Source organism: Pezoporus wallicus, unplaced genomic scaffold (genome assembly GCF_028554395.1).
Source record: "Pezoporus wallicus isolate ANWC-B61680 ecotype Strahan unplaced genomic scaffold, APGP_CSIRO_Pwel_v1 contig_11153, whole genome shotgun sequence".
NCBI lineage: Eukaryota > Metazoa > Chordata > Aves > Psittaciformes > Psittacidae > Pezoporus > Pezoporus wallicus.
Window position 1 is genome coordinate 264,996 of NW_026639099.1, and position 19,358 is coordinate 284,353.

Here is a 19,358-nt window from a genome sequence, read left to right on the forward strand (position 1 = left end):
TAGATTTCCTTGGGCAGTTTGGATTTCCTGCCTGGTGCCAAGGCCTGTGCCATTTTTTTGGCGATTGTTTTCCCTTTTCTAAAGGGAATGGTAAGAGATCATTTGCCCCATGAATCAGCATGTAGAAAGCTGATGCAAGGGTATAACACCTTCTAAATCTTGTTGGAAACCTTTATCCAAGTTGTGTCTCCTTGTAGCATTACAGTTTAGCGTTCCCCCACAGCTGTAGTTACACTACTTTTCAGGCCATTGTTTCTTCAAAAGTCATGGTAATTCCCCATTTTGGATAGCGCTTTTGCATTTGAGACTGTGTGGGTTGTTTTGCAGCAAATACTTGGTACAACCATTTAAGACAGAATTGTAGGTGTGAGGAGAAATAAGCAGAACTAGAAGAGAATCTATTTACTGTTGAATACTGAGCTGGAAAAATAGGAGCATACTAAGTGCAATTACTCTTAATGCTTAATATTTTTGAGAGATCAGGCCACAGAGTAGAAAACAATTGCTGAGAGCTGGTGACTATTAAACTGAAGACGCTATTGTGTAGCGCAGAGGAAAACTTTAGGCCCGCAAAGCAGCTTGAGATAGGAATGACTTCCAGATGCTCCCAGGGAGCTGTGAGGAGCAAGAAGACTTCCAGGTAATTTTCTCTGACAACATTTTCTAATGCTGCTTTGCCTTGCTTGTCTGATTTATGGGTTTGCAACGCTACATGATGGGGTCAGGAAAATGTGATGCTCGATACTTGAGGTATTTTCTTCCTGAATTTTTTCCTGAAACAATGGACTCTCACCAAAGTGACTGATGAACAGAAATTTTTGGTGTCGCACTCGATAAGGAAATGTGCATGCAGTCGATGAGTGAAGTGAGATTTTTCCACACTAATAAATGTTCATCCCATGAGCCTTGTGTCATGCCTTTTGGAGGGCAACTGTAGAAATGGCAGCAATAGTGTGATGGCTCAGTTTTCTCCGAGTTTGATTTTATTCTCTATGTGCAGTCATTAGTTTGTCTTCCATGCTGGATGGCAGTTCCCTCTTCCTTACCGTTCATTTTTTTACAGCTGTGTAGAATGGATTCTAAACCAGATTTTTAGAATAGCATGCAGCACATCTGAAACTATTGCCAAGGCCTGGTGACTTTTCTAGTGCTTTCATGTGATTTATGGTTTTGGTTTTCTTGTCTTGATTTCCTCGGTGTACATTTTTAGTTGTAAGTATCAGCATAGCTTCATTTAGCAATGTGTCATGTTAGTGCAGAGTGGCATTCCAAAACATCCAGGTTTTCAGTAAAAAAAAAAAACATGCAGGGTGCCCCCCATAACATGCTAGCTGCGCAACTGGAGACATACGGGTTTGACAAATGGAATGTTATATGGTCTGAATTCAGGTCCACTATCTTTAGGCCTTATTTATCCCAGTGTAAATTATATCAGAATCGAACAACTCAGTGAAAAGAAATACATCCTGACAGAGTGTAATACTACTTTAAAAACCTTCTGCAGAAATACTTTTTTTTCGGTGGGTGGCTGCCGTTGCAGCCACAGTTACGGGCGCAGTCCGTGATCCTCTGGTTCCCGGGAGCGCGGACATCAAAAGGGTGCGATGGCGTCGCGGGGCCTCCGGGTGCCGCTGTTGGCCGACATGGAGCGGCGGCAGAGCCGAAGCCGCTGCAGAGTCATGCATGCAGAGAGACTGCTCGTTCACCCGGAGCCGGCCGCAGCGGAAGCGGCACGGGCAGCATAGGCGAGAGGCGCCGCTGGGAGCAGCGACATCCGAGCCAGCGCCCAGTTCCCTGCCCTCCAGCAGCCCCTGCGCTCCTTTCGGAGAGCATCTGGAATCGAGGGAAGAGCGCGGCAAGCGCTGCCGGCAATGGCGGGCAGGCAGAAGCAGAGCCGGGGACCTGCAGACGGGCGAGTGCTGCTGCCCGCTTTGCTGCTGTGCTGGTGCTGCCGGGCGGTGTCGGAGCGGCTCCACTATGCCATCCCCGAGGAGCTGGACAGAGGCTCCCTGGTGGGGCCGCTGGCGCGGGACCTCGGGCTGAGCCCGGCAGAATTGCCGGCACGCAAGCTGCGGCTGAGCGCCGCGAAGCAATACTTTACCGTGAACGGGGAGAACGGGAACCTGTACGTGAGCGAGAGACTGGACCGGGAGGAGATGTGCGGCGAGTCAGAGTCTTGTTCTGTCAGCTTCGAGGTGCTAATGCATAACCCGCTCAACGTTTTCCACGTCGAAGTGGCCATCCAGGATGTAAATGATAACTCCCCGAGGTTTCCACAAGACAGTTTCCACCTGGAGATCAACGAGTTCACTTCCACTGGCTCCCGGTTTCCCTTGGTCATGGCGGAAGACGCAGACGTGGGCAGTAACTCGCTGCAGGGTTATGAACTGGAGACCAACGGCTACTTCGCGGTGGAGGTGAAGGAGAGCCCGGACGGCAGCAAGTTCGCGGAGCTGGTGCTGCGCCAGGCGCTTGACCGGGAGAAAGATCAGAGCCTGCGGCTGGTGCTGACGGCGCTGGACGGCGGGGACCCGCCCCGGAGCAGCACCGCCCAGCTCTGTATCAACGTTACGGACGCCAACGACAACGCCCCCGTGTTCGCGCAGGAGCGGTACCGAGTGAGCTTGCGGGAGAACGCGCCGCCGGGATCGACAGTGGTGAACGTGTCCGCCTCCGATGCCGACGCCGGCAACAACGGCCGCGTCAACTACGGGTTCTATAAAATGCCGCCTAAGGTTCTTCAGAAGTTCATGGTGGATGCGGAGAGCGGAAGGATCACGCTGCAGGAGGCGCTGGACTTTGAGGATACGCGTGGGTACACGCTGCTAATGGAAGCGAGGGACGGGGGCGGTCTGGTAGCGCACTGCAAGGTGGAGGTGGAGGTGCTGGACGTGAACGACAACACGCCCGAAATTACGGTGCTGTCGGTGTCGAGCCAAGTACCCGAGGACGCACCGGCCGGAACGGTGGTGGCTCTGCTAAACGTGCAGGATCCAGACTCTGGCGAGAACGGTCAAGTGTGGTGCGAGCTGTCGGGCGAGGCGCCGCTGTCGCTCGTGGCGTCGTCGGGCGGGTCGTACAAGGTGGTGACGGCGAGCGCGCTGGACCGGGAGCAGAAGTCCGAGCACCGGGTGACGGTGGTGGCGAGGGACCGGGGCAGCCCGGCGCTCTCGAGCAGCACGGTGCTGGTGCTGGAGGTGTCGGACGTGAACGACAACGCGCCGGTGTTCGAGGAGGCCGCCTACAGCGCCTACGTGGCGGAGAACAACGCGGCGGGTGCGCTGGTGTTGCACGTGAGGGCGCGGGACGCGGACGCTGGCAGCAACGGGCGCGTGAGGTACTCGATGGAAGGCGGCAGCGCGGGCGCGGCGCCGTACGTGTCGGTGGAGGCGCAGAGCGGCGCAATGTACGCGCAGCGCTCCTTCGACTACGAGCAGTGCCGCGAGTTCGCGGTGGTGGTGCGGGCGCAGGATGGCGGGGAACCGGCGCGGAGCTCGACGGCGACGGTGCGCGTCTTCGTGTTGGACCGCAACGACAACGCGCCGCGGGTGCTGTGGCCAGCGGCGGCGGGCGCAGGGGCAGACGCGGGATTGGCCGCGGGCCCGAGCCCGTTCGAGATGGTGCCTCGGTCGGCCGAGGCCGGGTACCTGGTGGCCAAGGTGGTGGCGGTGGACGCGGATGCGGGGCGCAACGCCTGGCTGTCGTACGAGCTGGTACAGGCGCCGGAACCGGCGCTGTTCCGCGTGGGGCTGCACAGCGGTGAGATACGCACGGCGCGGGCCGTGTCGGACAGGGACGCGGCGAAGCAGCGGCTCGTGGCCGTGGTGAAGGACCACGGGCAGCCGGCGCTGTCGGCCACGGCCACGCTGCACGTGGTGCTGGCCGAGCGCTTGCAGGAGGCGCTGCCGGAGCTGAGCGAGCGGGCGGCGAGCGCCGACTCGGCGGCGGAGCTGCAGTTCTCCCTCGTGCTGGCGTTGGCTCTCCTGTCCGCGCTCTTCCTGCTGAGCGTGGCGCTGGCCGTGCTGGCAAGGGGCCGCCGTGCCGGGCCGCCCGCCGTGCTGCGCTGTCTGGGCGCTCAGCGCTTCTCCGGGGCAGGCGCCGCTTTCCCAGCCGACTTCTGCGAGGGCACCTTGCCCTACTCCTACAACCTGTGCGTGGCGCCGGGACGTGCTGTCGCCGAGGCTGCTTGGCCGCCGCCACCTCCTCCTTGCCTGTCCGGGAAGGAGCTTTTCGGCTGCGATCCCTGCAGCAGTGCTATCACCGGAGAACCTCCCGCGGAGCCCAACGGACAACAGGTCTGTAAACCTTCTCTTCGGTCCTTTTCTGAACAGGGGCTTTGCTGTTACTCTTTGCGGCTCTGCTGGGCCTGTAGTTTGTGCTTGTGTTTCCAGGAACGTGTGAAATAATCTTACGGTCTAACAGTAGGCACTCAAACGGCACACAAGCCCCCGATTTGTGTGGCGTAGCTCAAAGTTATAATGCGCACTGCTTATTATGCTGGACGTTTAGAAAGCAATTTCAGTTCGTAGCAGGAAGTGATGACCCTTGTTGGTTCATCACGCGTTTAGGAATTTTTTTCTATATATTCCGTAAAAAGTGATATTAGTTCTGGTTATTAGGAACGCTTTATGTGCTGTAGAAGATTCTTTTGTCCTTCTGAAGCTCCGTGATTTTTCTCCTGGGCTTCCTCGAGCGAGGGCGTTGGAAGTGCTGGTCTCTGTGTGTACATGAAGGCATGAAAAGGTTTAACTCCCATTCAGAGCATGCAGCTAGTGGCAGCACTTTCTGGCATATCAGAAGTCGGAAATTCAGGTTCAAATTTTTGGCACAAACCTTGTGGTATAACGAGTCAGCAATGGTGAAGGCGAATCCTGAACAGAGTAATTTTGTGATGAGGGAAATGGGGTGGATGCTCGGTAATGGAAATTTCTCCTTCCTGATTGCTTTTTCCCAAAGAGACGGAGTTGGTACTGGTTTAACCTGAAAATAATCCCCTTGGTTACTATGTTGTGTTGGACTAAATCTAAAAATGGAGAAGTGGCAGATTATTTTCCCGCCCGTCATCTGCCCTCCCGTCTAAGGGAAGGTCGCTGCAGAAATAGTTGCATGACGGGTTTGACTAAATCGAGGACTTGGGAATCTGTCACTTTTTACGCCTGTTTCGTTTGCGTATTTCACCTGGAGAGGTCTCTACCCATCCCGAGAATGCAGCTACCCCCAGAACACAAAATGGCAGCAATTAAACAGTCGAATAAAGCCTTTGTAGGTTTAGATGATCAGTGTAGTTTAGGGTGTGCAGCTGTAATTTCCTATGGTATCGAAGTGTCCTATCAGCATGAAGAGTCGTCCTATCAGCATGGAGTCAAGGATTAGCTGAATACACAAATACGTTACACCGCGATTTCTGGGAAAACTACATTTTTAAGCTATCGAATTACTTGATAAACGTGAATATGTGAAACTATAAATACGCTATTTTTCTGTGCGTTCCTAAAGAGGAAATTGATGCTCAAGACCTTAATATTTTCCGTAGGGACAAGTATTTAAAGGAAATCCCCAGGCGCATGTGCTAATGAACTGCTGGGTCTCGAGCAAGTGAGAAGCTTGTGTGTCTGATTATTGCGTTTTGGATCTCAGAGCCTGTTTTCTATTGTTTTGTATTAGTAACTCGAGAACGACAGCTTAAAATTTGATGCATTTGGACTTATAGGATGAGACTAAGTATATGCTACACGTTTAAGTACCATTTTACTTTCAATATACCATCATGACCGCCATGTTCCAGGCGGTAGAAAGTCCAGGAGCACAGGAGGAATTTGGTTTCCTCCTGGTTGGGTTCGCAGCGAAAATCGAGTAGCTAGGATCCGATGGCTGCTCCTTGTCGCCTGTTCCGCCACCGAGAGCTGGTCCTGCGCAGGGCCGGGGGGGGGCATACCTCGATGCGTGCAGTTCCGTAAGGAGGCTGCGGGCGCCGCTGTTGACTGAGAAGGAGCGAGAGAAGGCAGGAGCGATGCAGGCAGCCCCGCCCGCTGCGGCCGGCCTTGCTCGCTGGCTGTCTCAGCGGCAGAGGGTTTGCTAGCATCCCCTACAGCGAGGCGGAGGGGTTGGCGGAAGCCCCTGGCAGAGGCGATTCTGGAGGGGAGACGGAGCACAAGCCGGAGGAGGAGAAGGAGCCAGAAAAGCGGTTGGCGCTGGTGAGCTGTCTGCAGTGGTACGGTACTGGCGGTGCCGCGCGGAGATGAGCACGGGGGGAAGGTGCTGGAGCCGGCGGGAGGGAGTGCTGCTGTGGACCGTCCTGATGGCGGCGTGGAACGGGGCTTGGGGGCAGCTGCGCTACTCGGTTCCCGAGGAGCTGCCCAAGGGCTCGTTCGTGGGCGACGTCACCAAGGACCTAGGGCTTGAGATGCCCGCGATCAGCGAGCGCGGCGTCCGCCTCTTGGACAGAGGTAGAACGCAGTATTTCGCGCTGCACAGGAAGACGGGACAACTGATGACGGCGGAGAGGATAGACAGAGAGCAGCTGTGTGAGAGTGAGCGACAATGCGTGCTACGATGTGAGGTGATCGTGGAGGGAAAAATGCAGGTCTACAAAATCGAAGTGGAGATCACGGATGTAAATGACAACGCACCCAGCTTCAATGACATGGATCTGGAAGAGAGGATAAGCGAATCGACACCCCCGGGGTCACGATTTCCCTTGCCTGAGGCTCAAGACCCGGACACGGGCCCGAATTCCCTGCAGCGCTACGAGCTGAGCGGCGATGAGCACTTCTCGCTGGCCGTGCAGGCGGGCCCCGGAGGGGATCAGCGTCCCGAGCTGGTGCTGGAGAAGGCGCTGGACCGGGAAGAGACGGCGTTTTACGAGCTGGTGCTGAGGGCGAGCGACGGCGGAGAGCCTGCGCGAACGGGCACGGCGCGGATCTGCGTGACAGTGCTTGACTCCAACGACAACGCGCCCGTGTTCAGCCAGGCGGAGTACACGGTGCGTGCGGCCGAGGACGTGCCCGTGGGTTCCCTCCTCGTCACCCTCACGGCCTCCGACGCCGATGAGGGTCTGAACGGGCACGTGAAATACTCATTGAAGAAAATCAAAGAGAAAGCCTCGCGTATTTTTGAGCTTGACGCTGAAACGGGAGCGCTCACATTAGCGCGAAATTTGGATTTCGAGGAAGGCGACTTCTACGAAATGCAAGTACAGGCAAGGGACGGCGGGGGCCTTTCTGACACGACGAAAGTAGCAATCACTGTGACAGACGTCAACGATAACGCGCCCGAACTATCGCTGTCGTCAGCTTTAAGGGATATCTCTGAGGACGCGATGCCGGGGACGGTAGTGGCCCTGCTGCATGTGCAGGACCGGGACTCGGGAGCGAACGGACAGGTACGCTGCAGCATCACCGATGGCCTCCCGTTCCGCCTGGAGAAGCCCTTTGAGGATTATTACCGCATAGTGACGGCGGAGGGGCTGGACCGCGAGAAGGTGTCGCAGTACAACGTGACCGTGCGGGCGGTGGACGGTGGGTCGCCGGCAATGCAGAGCAGCGCGGTGTTGGCGCTGCGGGTGCTGGACGTGAACGACAACGCCCCCGTGTTCGCGGAGCCGCGCTACAGCGCCCGGCTGGCAGAGAACAACGCGGCGGGAGCGCTGGTGCTGACGGTGCGGGCGTCGGACGCGGACTGGGGGCAGAACGCGCGCGTGCGGTACCGGCTGTCGGAGGGGCGGGTGAGGGGCGCGCCGCTCTCGTCCTACGTGTCGGTGCAGGCGGAGACGGGCGCGCTGTACGCGCTGCGCTCGTTCGACTACGAGGAGGTGCGCGAGGTGCGGCTGTGGGTGTGGGCGGAGGACGGCGGCTTGCCGGCGCTGAGCAGCAACGCGTCGGTGGTGCTGGAGATCGTGGACGAGAACGACAACGCGCCGCAGGTGCTGTACCCGCCGGCGGCGGCGCCTTCGGCGGCGGTGTCGGGCTGGGCGGGTGTGGAGCTGGCGCCGCGGTCGGCGGAGCCCGGGGCGCTGGTGGCCAAGGTAGTGGCGGTGGACGCGGACGCGGGGCAGAACGCGTGGCTGTCGTACGAGCTGGCCAAGGCGACGGAGCCGGGGCTGTTCCGCGTGGGGCTGCACAGCGGCGAGGTGCGCACGGCGCGCTTCCCGCTGGCCCGCGACGCGGCGCGCCAGAGCCTGGTGGTGGTGGTGAAGGACCACGGGCGGCCGGCGCTGTCGGCCACGGCCACGCTCACGGTGGTGCTGGCCGAGAGCGTGGCCGAGCTGCTCTCGGAGCTGGGCAGCGCGGCGGCGGCGGTGCCGGGCGAGCCGGCCGCCAGCCTCACGCGCTGGCTGGTGCTGGCCGTGGCGGCCGTGTCCTGCCTCTTCCTCGCCTTCCTGCTGCTGCTGCTGGCGTTCCGCCTGCGGCACTGGCGCCGCTCGCAGCTGCTGGCGGCGTCGGGCAGCGCCTCCTTGCGCGGCGTCCCGGCCTCGCAGTTTGTGGGCATCGACGGCGTCCGCGCCTTCCTGCACTCCTACTCGCACGAGGTGTCTCTCACCGCTGACTCTCGCAAGAGCCATCTCCGCTTGTCCTCAGGCAGCTGCTGCGACACCCTCCCGGCCCGTCCGCCTCCCGACGAGCCCGCGCCGCTCCTCGGGCAGGACGTTGCGGACTCCCGCTGCTCTGACCTCGCCGCTCCCACGGTGAGTTTCTCACAGGAGCCTTTCTCCGTGCCTCTTCCCCATGTTGCCTCTGCCCTCTGACGGGTTCCGTGTTCCTCGGGGGGAGCTGTATGATCGAGAAAGGCTAAGTTGGTTGCCGCCCCGTGGTGGGGTGCTGCTGCCTCTTTCCTCGGGAGGGCACCTTGGGGTGTTTGCTCAGGTTTCTCGCTGGAGGCAGGAGAGGCGTTGTTGCCGCCAGCAGGACTTACGTTTGTTCTGGGACTTTCTTGCTTTGCCACATCTTTGTGTTCTACGCTGTTGTGACCCACTCTGTAGGTTAGCGCCTGGTTTTTAAACCTTTTCTGAGGTGGCATCAGACTACGTGTCTTCAACTTGTTAGAGATGTAAAGATGTGGGAACTGTGCCCAACCATAGTATCTTCCATTGTTTCATCTCATGGAATTTTTGCTAAAAGGTTATTCAGGTTGTATGGGGAGCCCTGGGAGGTTCTTCATGTGTATTTGCAGGTTGTGACAGAAATGCATCAGGGGTTGCTTTGGGAGAAGTCAGCTGATTATTCATTCCCTGAATTGCTCTAGAAACCATTATCAAGAATATATCATTTTGTTTTTCGAATTTTTTCTTGGTCATTGTACTCGCCTGAACATGGGCCACTGCTTTTATAGTATGTGGAAATTACTTCTGGTATATCTTTCTGTAGGTACCATATGTCCCTTTCATGTTTAGAGCTGTAAAGCTGTGTGAGATCTGTTACTGCTGCATTCCTGTCTGGCATATGCTTTTCATGTTCATCGCAGTAATCTTTCGTAGACTTTTTTTAAAATTTCATTTGAAGAAATGTGCTTAATTCTCACAAATGAGAAAAATATCCATGATGAGACATTCTCTGTGTAGCTTCTGTGGACTCTGCAGTTGATGAAAATCAGTAACAATGCAAGCTGAGAAAGGTTTGTGGAGAGTCTCAATGCTGTGTGTATGGTGTAGTGGTGGAGATTGGCGTGGTTCCCAGGGCTTATCACTGGCTTTCAGAACATTATTCTGAAGGTGTGGGTTTTTTTATATTGCCTTGTGTTTCATTTTACCTCTTTTTTTATTGTCCAGAGTAATTGTCTGAAGGGAATGTGGCTATGGTCTGCGTTGTGAGGTCCTGTTGTCTTTTTGCCAAACAGATCTCCCTTTTACGTAGCTGCTACCAATGACATACTGAAATGTTAAGCTATGATTCCTTCACTTTTGCATCATAGTTTAACATTGGTTCCCCATTCTTGCCTTGTTTGTTGTCCAGGTATAAAGCTAGGCCTCATTGTCCCTTCTAACCCTTAAAACATCTCTTACATCTGTTGATCTGAGGCGTTTCCATCTATAAAAGTTTTCAGCTGCCAAGACTGATATACCCAATTTCTGTGTCATACGTTTTCAAGTCTGGCTGACAGGTGCACATAATGTCAATGGTGCAAATAAAGGCTATAAATGCAGAGCAAGGAGGGTGAGAGGCTGGCTTGAAATCAAGAAAATATGTGGGTCAACACAGCTTTCCTTGGGCAATGGCTGGATTTCCTACCTGGTGACAAGGCCTGTGCCATAATTTTTGTGGTCTTTTTTTTCCCTGTCCTGAAAGGCAATGGTAGAGCATCTACACCATAAATCAGCATGTAGAAGGATGATGCAGGTGTAGAATGCCTTATAAATCTTGTGGGAAACCTTTATCCAAGTTGTGTCTCCTTGTAACATTATCCAAGTTGTGTCTACTTGTAACATTACAGTGCAGTCGCAGAGCTCGACATTACACTGCAGAGTTCCTACACAGCTGTAGTTAACACTACTTTCAGGCCATTGTTTCTTCGAAGGTCGTGTTTCTTCCCCGTTTTGGTCAGTTTTAGCATTTGAGTGTGCTTGGTTTGCAACAAATACTACAGCCATCTAAGAATTGTAGGTGTGAGCAGAATGAAGCAGAAGGTAGAAGAGAATCGTATTACTGAATACTGAGCTGGGAAAAGACCATGAGAAGGCCTTTATTCTTGCTGCTTCATATTTTTGAAGGGATGATCAAGCCACAATAGAAAATTGCTGAGAGCTTGTAACAACTTGCTGTTTTGTAGTGCACTTTGTCATAGAGATAGAAATAACTTCCAGGTGCTTCCAGGGATGACTATCAATGCCTACTGTGAGAAGCAAGGAGAATTCCAGGTATGAATTGTTTTCTAATGCTTCTTTGCCTTGTCTGATTTATGGGTTTGCAACTATACATGATGGGGTCAGGAAAATGTGATGCTAGGTGCTTGAGATTTTTCCTTCCTAATTTCCTGAAACAATGGACTCTCGGTGACTGGTTAATGCTGTTTTGGTGTTGCACTCAAGGAAACCTGCATGAGGCTGATGGAGATTTTTCCACACTAATGAATGTTCATCCCATCAGCCTTGTGCCATCATGCCTTTTGGTGAAAGGCAACTGCAGAAACGGCAGCAATAGGGAAATGGCTCAGTTTTCTCTGAGGTTGATTTCCTTATTCTCTGTTTATTCAGTTTGTCTTCCATGCTGGGTAGCAGTTCTTCCTTACAGTTCATCTGTCTTTTCTACAGCTGTGTAGAATGGGATCTAAGCCAGCCTTCTAAGCTAAAACTATTGCCAAGGGCTGGTGACTTTCTTTTCTATCACTTCCTTCGCTTGCTTTATGCAATTTATGGTTTTGGTTTTCTCAGTGTACAGCTTTAGTTGTAATTACCAACATTTTGTTAGTGCAGAATGGCATACATGGCAGCCAGTGTTTCCAGTGAACACGTGCAGGGTGTCGCCCGTAACATGTTGGCAAGTCAGTTGGAGACATATGGGGTTAAGTGAATTGTTAGATGGTCTGAGTTACTCAGACCCTAACTTTAGGCCTTCTCCTTCAGTTAATCTTTATTCTAAGTCATAATCGAACCTGAGCAGAGTGAAAATCCACCCTGAGTGTAATACTACTTTGTCTTCTGTGGCAACAGAAATCCGTTTTCGGTGGGTGGCTGCCGTTGCTGCCATAATCACAAAAGCAGCCCCAGATCCTCTGGACCCCGGGAGCGCAGCCATTACCCAGCTGCGGTGGCGCCGCGAGGCCTCCGGGTGCCGCTGTTGGCCTACGCGAAGCGGCGGGGAAGGTAAAGCTGCAGCCGGAGCCGCTGCAGCGTCCTGCCCCCGCAGGTTGCTCGCTCACCCGCCGCCGGCCAGAAGGGCAGCGGCACGGGCAACATAGGCGAGAGGCGGAGGGAGAAGCAGCGGCGTCAGAGCCGGAGCCGATCTCTCTGCCCATCTGCAGCCCCTGCGCTCTCTGTAGAGAGGGGCTGGAAGAGACGGAAGGCAGCGGCCGGAGGGAAGAGCGCGGCGAGCGCTGCCGATAATGGAGAGCAGGCAGAGGCAGGGGCAGAGCCGGCGGCCAGCAGCCGGGCGAGTGTTGCTGCCCGCTTTGCTGCTGTGCTGGTGCTGCCGGGCGGCGCCGGAGCGGCTCCACTATGCCATCCCTGAGGAGCTGGACAGAGGCTCCCTGGTAGGGCCGCTGGCACGGGACCTCGGGCTGAGCCCGGCAGAATTGCCGGCACGCAAGCTGCGGCTGAGCGCCGCGAAGCAATACTTTACCGTGAGCGGGGAGAACGGGAACCTGTACGTGAGCGAGAGACTGGACCGGGAGGAGATGTGCGGCGAGTCGGCGTCCTGCTCTGTCAGCTTCGAGGCGCTAGTGCATAACCCACTTAACGTTTTCCACGTGGATGTGGCCATCCAGGATGTAAATGATAACTCCCCGAGGTTTCCACAAGACAGTTTCCACCTGGAGATAAATGAGCTCACTTCAGTCGGCGCCCGCTTTGTCTTGGGTATGGCAGAAGACGCAGACGTGGGCAGTAACTCGCTGCAGGGCTATGAGCTGGAAGCCAACGAGTATTTCGCGGTGGAGGTGAAGGAGAGCCCGGACGGCAGCAAATTCGCGGAGCTGGTGCTGCGCCAGGCGCTGGATCGGGAGAGAGAACAGAGCCTGCGGTTGGTGCTGACGGCGGTGGACGGCGGGGACCCGCCCCGGAGTGGCACCGCCCAGCTCTGCATCAACGTCACCGATATCAACGACAACGCCCCCGTGTTCGCGCAGGAGCGGTATCGAGTGAGCGTGCGGGAGGATGCACTGCCGGGATCGACAGTGGTGAACGTGTCCGCCTCCGACGCCGACGCTGGCAGCAACGCCCGCATCACGTACGGCTTTGGGAAAATGCCGCCTAAGGTGCTTCAGAAGTTCATGGTGGATGCGGAGAGCGGGAGGATCACGCTGCAAGAGGCGCTGGACTTCGAGGACACGCGTGGCTACACGCTGCTGGTGGAGGCAAGGGACGGGGGCGGTCTGGTAGCGCACTGCAAGGTGGAGGTGGAGGTGCTGGACGTGAACGACAACGAGCCCGAAATCACGGTGCTGTCGGTGTCGAGCCCGGTACCCGAGGACTCACCGGCCGGAACGGTGGTGGCCCTGCTGAACGTGAAAGACCCGGATTCTGGGGAGAACGGTCAGGTGTGGTGCGAGCTGTCGGGCGAGGCGCCGCTGTCGCTCGTGGCGTCGTCGGGCGGCTCGTACAAGGTGGTGACGGCGAGCGCGCTGGACCGGGAACAGGAGTCCGAGCACCGGGTGACGGTGGTGGCGAGGGACCGGGGCAGCCCGGCGCTCTCGAGCAGCACGGTGCTGGTGCTGGAGGTGTCGGACGTGAACGACAACGCGCCCGTGTTCGAGGAGGCCGCCTACAGCGCCTACGTGGCGGAGAACAACGCGGCGGGCGAGCTGGTGCTGCACGTGAGGGCGCGGGACGCGGACGCTGGCAGCAACGGGCGCGTGAGGTACTCGATGGAAGGCGGCAGCGCGGGCGCGGCGCCGTACGTGTCGGTGGAGGCGCAGAGCGGCGCAATGTACGCGCAGCGCTCCTTCGACTACGAGCAGTGCCGCGAGTTCGCGGTGGTGGTGCGGGCGCAGGACGGCGGGGAACCGGCGCTGAGCTCGACGGCGACGGTGCGCGTCTTCGTGTTGGACCGCAACGACAACGCGCCGCGGGTGCTGTGGCCAGCGGCGGCGGGTGCAGGGGCAGACGCGGTATTGGCCGCGGGCCCGAGCCCGTTCGAGATGGTGCCTCGGTCGGCCGAGGCCGGGTACCTGGTGGCCAAGGTGGTGGCGGTGGACGCGGATGCGGGGCGCAACGCCTGGCTGTCGTACGAGCTGGTACAGGCGCCGGAACCGGCGCTGTTCCGCGTGGGGCTGCACAGCGGCGAGGTGCGCACGGCGCGGGCCGTGTCGGACAGAGACGCGGCGAAGCAGCGGCTCGTGGCCGTGGTGAAGGACCACGGGCAGCCGGCGCTGTCGGCCACGGCCACGCTGCACGTGGTGCTGGCCGAGAGCTTGCAGGAGGCGCTGCCGGAGCTGAGCGAGCGGGCGGCGGGCGCCGACTCGGCGGCGGAGCTGCAGTTCTCCCTCGTGCTGGCGTTGGCTCTCCTGTCCGCGCTCTTCCTGCTGAGCGTGGCGCTGGCCGTGCTGGCAAGGGGCCGCCGTTCCGGGCCGCCCGCCGTGCTGCGCTGCCTGGGCGCGCAACGCTTCTCCGTGGCCGGCGCCGCTTTCCCAGCCGACTTCTGCGAGGGCACCTTGCCCTACTCCTACAACCTCTGCGTGGCGCCTGGACGAGCCGTCGCCGAGGGTGCTTGGCCGCCGCTGCCTGTGCCCAGCCTCCCCGCCGAGGAGCTTCTCTGTGGGGAGCCCTGCGCGGAGAGGAGCCTGACTAGTATTGACGGCGCTGGAAAGCTGCCAGCGGAGCCCAACGCACCGCAGGTCTGTAAGCCCTGATTTACTTTTCTGGGACCCTTTCCAAACGAGTTTTGCTTTTGCTGTTGCTTTGTTGGTCTTCTGGGGCTGGGGTCGTGCTGGTCTCGGTTTCCAGGAACATCACTGCAGGAAGAACTGCGAGTCATTCCTTGATGGGTCAACTGCTGTTTATGCTGGACATTCAGAAAGCAAGAGTTACCCCTGTTCAGCACACTTTTTCAGTTCAGAATTTTTTTTCAATATAAGTTCCGTAAGAAGTATACATTAGTTCTGGTTATCAAGAACTATGTGCTGCGGAAGATCCTTGGGTCTTTCTGAAGCTCCGTCGTTTTTCTTCTGGATTTTCATGGGTGAGGGAATGGGAACTGATGATTTCTGTGTGCATGAAGGGGTAACTCCCATTCAGAGCAGGCAGCGAGCGGCAGCTCTTTCTGGCTCATCAGATGTCGGAAATTCAGGTTCAAGTGATTGTTTTTTACCACAAACCTTGTCAGCAATGGTGAAGGCGAATCCTGCAGAATGAGATCTGGTCTTTGCGATGAGGGAAATGGGGTGGAGGCTCGGTAATGGAAATTTTTCCTTCCTGTTTTTTTTTTTCCCAAAGATGGAGTTGGTGCTGGTTTAGCCTGAAAATAATCCCCTTGGTTACTATGTGTTGGACTGTTGTGTATCTAAAAATGGAGAAGTGGCAGATTATTTCCCCGCCCCTGTTATGTGCCTTCCCATCGTTTAGGGGAAGGTCACTGCAGAAATAGTTGCACGAGTATGACGGGTTTGACTAGGAGCTTTGGGTCTCACTTTTTACGTCGTCTACCTAATGTACCTGGAGAGGTCTCTACCCATCCCGAGAATGCAAAATGGCAGCAATTAAGCCCATTCGAATAGAGCCCATATGTAGGTTTACAAACGGTCAGTTTAGTTGAGGGTTTGCAGCTGTAATTTTCTGCTTCCCGTGGTGTCGAAGAGGTGTCTTACCGACATGGTCAAGTATCAGCTGAATAGTTCTTTGAAATCCTTTCCACAGTGGTTTCTGAGAAAACTATCGAATTTTATAAACATATGTAAAACTATAAATCGGATAGTGGGTTATTAAAAGGGGAAATTGCCCTTCAAGACAATCTTTTCCATAGGGAGTGAAATATAAATCAAAGCCCCCCACAGGCGCATGTGTTAAAAACGATGGTTCTCGAGAAGGTGAGGTCTTACTGCGGTTTGGACCTCCGAGCCTGTTCTATTGCTCTCCTTGTATTATTCGAAAACTACTTAAAATTTCGTATTGGAGATGCATTAGGACTTACAGGTGGAGAATATGCTATCCGTTCAAATAACATTTTACTTTCAATATACCAACACCGCCAGTCGTCGGAGGTGGAAACTCCAGACGCAAGGGAGGAAATGCCTTCCTCCTGGCCGAGATCGCGGCGGATCACGGAAGAGTCGGCATCCGTTGACTGCTTACCGTGTCACCTGTGCCGGCTCTGCTAGCCGTGGGCAAGACCGGGCGGACAGTGCTCAGCTGCGGTACGTGCCTGCAGTGCCAGGACGAAGCTGCGGGCGCCGCTGTTGACCGAAGAGGAGCGAAAGACGGAGAGCTGACTGCAGCCCCGCCCGCCGAGGACTGGCTCGCTCGCTCTCTAGTTCTCTCGGCGGGCCGCCGGTCTGCAAGGGTCCCCACACTACAGAGCCGTGCTGCTGCGAGGGTGAGAAGCCGGCGGCAATAAACGGCAGCGGAGACCAGGACCGGAAGCCAGTGCAGCAGGAGGAGGAGAAGGAGCTGGAACGGTGGTCGGCGGCGGGGACCTGTCTGCGGCAGAGATGGGAGCGGCGGAGAGGCGCTGGAGCCGACGGAAGAGAGCGCTGCTGTGGGGAGTCCTGATGGCAGCGTTGGACGCGGCGTGGGGACAGCTGCGCTACTCGGTTCCCGAGGAGCTGCCCAAGGGCTCGTTCGTGGGAGACGTTGCCAAGGACCTGGGGCTGGAGATGCTGGCTCTCCGCGACCGCGGAGTTCGAGTCCTCTCTGAAGGTAGGACGAAGTATTTCGCCTTGCACGGGAAGACGGGCCATTTGGTGACAGCGGAGAGGATAGACAGGGAGCAGCTGTGCGAGAGTGTGCGGCAGTGCGTGCTGCGGTGTGAGGTGATATTAGACGGAGAAATGCAGGTTTACAGCGTCGAAGTGGAAATCACGGACATTAACGACAACGCTCCCAAGTTCGAGGAAATGGAGCTGGAGGAGAGAATGAGCGAGTCAACAGCTCCGGGGTCACGGTTTCCATTGGTCGAGGCTCACGACCCGGACGCGGGCCCGAATTCCCTGCAGCGCTACGAGCTGAGCGGCGATGAGCACTTCTCGCTGGCCGTGCAGGCGGGTCCCGGCGGGGATCACCGTCCCGAACTGGTGCTGGAGAAGGCGCTGGACCGGGAGGAGGCGGCGTTTCACGAGCTGGTGCTGAGGGCGAGAGATGGGGGAGAGCCAGCGCAGACGGGCACAGCGCGGATCCGCGTAACGGTGCTGGACGCTAACGACAATGCGCCCGTGTTCAGCCAGGAGGAGTACACGGCGCGTGTGGCCGAGGACGTTCCAGTGGGCTCTGTTCTTGTCACCATCACGGCCTCTGACGCCGACGAGGGGTTGAACGGAAACGTGAAATACTCATTGAAGAAAATCACAGCGAAAGCCTCGAGAGTTTTCGAGCTGGACGCTGAGACAGGTGCACTCACGTTGGTGCGACCGCTGGACTTCGAGGAAGGGGATTCCTACGAATTGCAGGTGCAGGCAAGGGACGGAGGAGAGCTTTTCGACGCCGCGAAAATCGTGATCACGGTGACAGACGTCAACGACAATGCCCCCGAGATTTCGGTGCGGTCAGCATTGACAGAGATCTCGGAGGATGCGCAGGCGGGGACAGTGGTGGCCCTGCTGCACGTGCAGGACAGGGACTCGGGGGCGAACGGCCAGGTGCGGTGCTCGCTGGACGAGGGTGTCCCCTTCCGACTGAGGAGCTCGCAGGGAAGCTACTACAGCGTCGTGACGGCGGGAGAGCTGGACCGCGAGAAGGTGTCGGAGTACAACGTGACGGTGCGGGCGGTGGACGGCGGGTCGCCGGCAATGCAGAGCAGCGCGGTGCTGGCGCTGCGGGTGCTGGACGTGAACGACAACGCACCCGTGTTCGCGGAGCCGCGCTACAGCGCCCGGCTGGCCGAGAACAACGCGGCGGGAGCGCTGGTGCTGACGGTGCGGGCGTCGGACGAGGACTGGGGGCAGAACGCGCGCGTGCGGTACCGGCTGTCGGAGGGGCGGGTGAGGGACGCGCCGCTCTCGTCCTACGTGTCGGTGCAGGCGGAGACGGGCGCGCTGTACGCGCTGCGCTCGTTCGACTACGAGGAGGTGCGCGAGGTGCGGCTGTGGGTGTGGGCGGAGGACGGCGGCTTGCCGGCGCTGAGCAGCAACGCGTCGGTGGTGCTGGAGATCGTGGACGAGAACGACAACGCGCCGCAGGTGCTGTACCCGCCGGCGGCGGCGCCTTCGGCGGCGGTGTCGGGCTGGGCGGGCGTGGAGCTGGCGCCGCGGTCGGCGGAGCCCGGGGCGCTGGTGGCCAAGGTGGTGGCGGTGGACGCGGACGCGGGGCAGAACGCGTGGCTGTCGTACGAGCTGGCCAAGGCGACGGAGCCGGGGCTGTTCCGCGTGGGGCTGCACAGCGGCGAGGTGCGCACGGCGCGCTTCCCGCTGGCCCGCGACGCGGCGCGCCAGAGCCTGGTGGTGGTGGTGAAGGACCACGGGCGGCCGGCGCTGTCGGCCACGGCCACGCTCACGGTGGTGCTGGCCGAGAGCGTGGCCGAGCTGCTCTCGGAGCTGGGCAGCGCGGCGGCGGCGGTGCCGGGCGAGCCGGCCGCCAGCCTCACGCGCTGGCTGGTGCTGGCCGTGGCGGCCGTGTCCTGCCTCTTCCTCGCCTTCCTGCTGCTGCTGCTGGCGTTCCGCCTGCGGCACTGGCGCCGCTCGCAGCTGCTGGCGGCGACGAGCAGCTCCGCCTTGCGCGGTGTCCCGGCTTCTCACTTCGTGGGCATCGACGGCGTCCGCGCCTTCCTGCACTCCTACTCGCACGAGGTGTCTCTCACCACTGACTCTCGCAAGAGCCATCTCCGCTTGTCCTCAGGCAGCTGCTGCGACACCCTCCCGGCCCGTCCGCCTCCCGACGAGCCCGCTCCCCTGCTCGGGGAGGACCCTGCCGTTCCCACGGTGAGTTCTTCCCAGGAGCCTTTGTCCGCGCCACTTCCTTTCCTCTGCTGTTTCTCTGACCTTTCTCCGATTTTCTTTTCCTTGTTATGCGCGGGGAGCTGTGGGACAGGGAAGGCAAAGCTTGGCTCAGCCATAGCTGGGTGCTGGTGCTTCTTGTTCCTGGTAGGGGAGCGTACGGTGATTGCTCAGGTTCCCAAAGGGTGGGAAGAAGGGAGGAGCAAGAGCTCTGCCGGCAGATCTTGTAGATTTGTTTCACGTCCTCGTTGTTTCACGCTTTTCAGTGACCCAACGTCTTCTGATGGTCTGTGCCTGGTTTTCTTTACACCTTGATCTTGTGGCATGAGCAGAAAATTTTTCATCTTCGTGATGTCAACGTATGCAGTGAACACTTTGTGTTGAAGTGTTGGAAGTACACTCAGGGCAGCTGAGTGGTTCCTGAAGGATACAAGAGACATGGTTGCTCCTTTTTCTTTCCAGTGCCTATCTGCAAGATCTTCGTAAAGAATGTTTGCTAGTGTTATTCCAGCTTTATAGGAGGTGTGGGAAATTTCCTCCAATGTAGGTTGCTGTGGTGTTCTTAGCTGTACTTCTAGCAGATTTGGAAGTTACCAGTTTTTTGACACTACCACAAAGCTCCCTCTTCCTTC

At 57.5% G+C, this 19,358-nt stretch overlaps 4 protein-coding genes across 9 annotated transcripts in view; all 4 read left to right on the forward strand.

Annotated features, from left to right (window-relative positions):
• Positions 1-19,358, forward strand: part of LOC130601541 (protocadherin gamma-C5-like) — a 176,012-nt gene that overhangs the window by 86,772 nt on the left and 69,882 nt on the right. For 2 of the 6 annotated variants that reach the window (XM_057413696.1, XM_057413697.1), the window contains exon 2: positions 16,499-18,711. The exons of 3 other annotated variants lie outside the window; for them this stretch is intronic. In XM_057413696.1, coding sequence (XP_057269679.1) covers positions 16,630-18,711 — 2,082 coding nt within the window. In that variant the 5' untranslated portion in view covers positions 16,499-16,629. Of the gene's footprint in view, positions 1-16,290; positions 18,712-19,358 lie in introns of those variants that run through there. One more of the 6 variants, XM_057413693.1, reaches the window with a different exon arrangement.
• Positions 1,872-5,857, forward strand: LOC130601563 (protocadherin gamma-B5-like). Its single transcript, XM_057413722.1, has 2 exons — positions 1,872-4,295; positions 5,786-5,857. The coding sequence occupies exons 1-2, from the start codon at positions 1,872-1,874 to the stop codon at positions 5,855-5,857; spliced, it is 2,496 nt and encodes an 831-aa protein (XP_057269705.1).
• Positions 6,239-8,743, forward strand: LOC130601564 (protocadherin gamma-A2-like). Its single transcript, XM_057413723.1, has one exon. The coding sequence runs from the start codon at positions 6,239-6,241 to the stop codon at positions 8,741-8,743; it is 2,505 nt and encodes an 834-aa protein (XP_057269706.1).
• On the forward strand, positions 12,034-14,496 carry LOC130601565 (protocadherin gamma-B5-like). The gene has a single exon (XM_057413724.1). It carries the CDS (start codon positions 12,034-12,036, stop codon positions 14,494-14,496), a length of 2,463 nt encoding a protein of 820 aa, XP_057269707.1.

Coding starts and splice junctions, on each gene's coding strand:
- LOC130601565 (XM_057413724.1), top strand. CDS start 12,034: ATGGAGAGCAGGCAGAGGCAGGGGCAGAGCCGGCGGCCAGCAGCCGGG.
- LOC130601563 (XM_057413722.1), top strand. CDS start 1,872: ATGGCGGGCAGGCAGAAGCAGAGCCGGGGACCTGCAGACGGGCGAGTG. Junction 4,296..5,785: donor CGGAGCCCAACGGACAACAG/GTCTGTAAACCT, acceptor GCCATGTTCCAG/GCGGTAGAAAGTCCAGGAGC.
- LOC130601564 (XM_057413723.1), top strand. CDS start 6,239: ATGAGCACGGGGGGAAGGTGCTGGAGCCGGCGGGAGGGAGTGCTGCTG.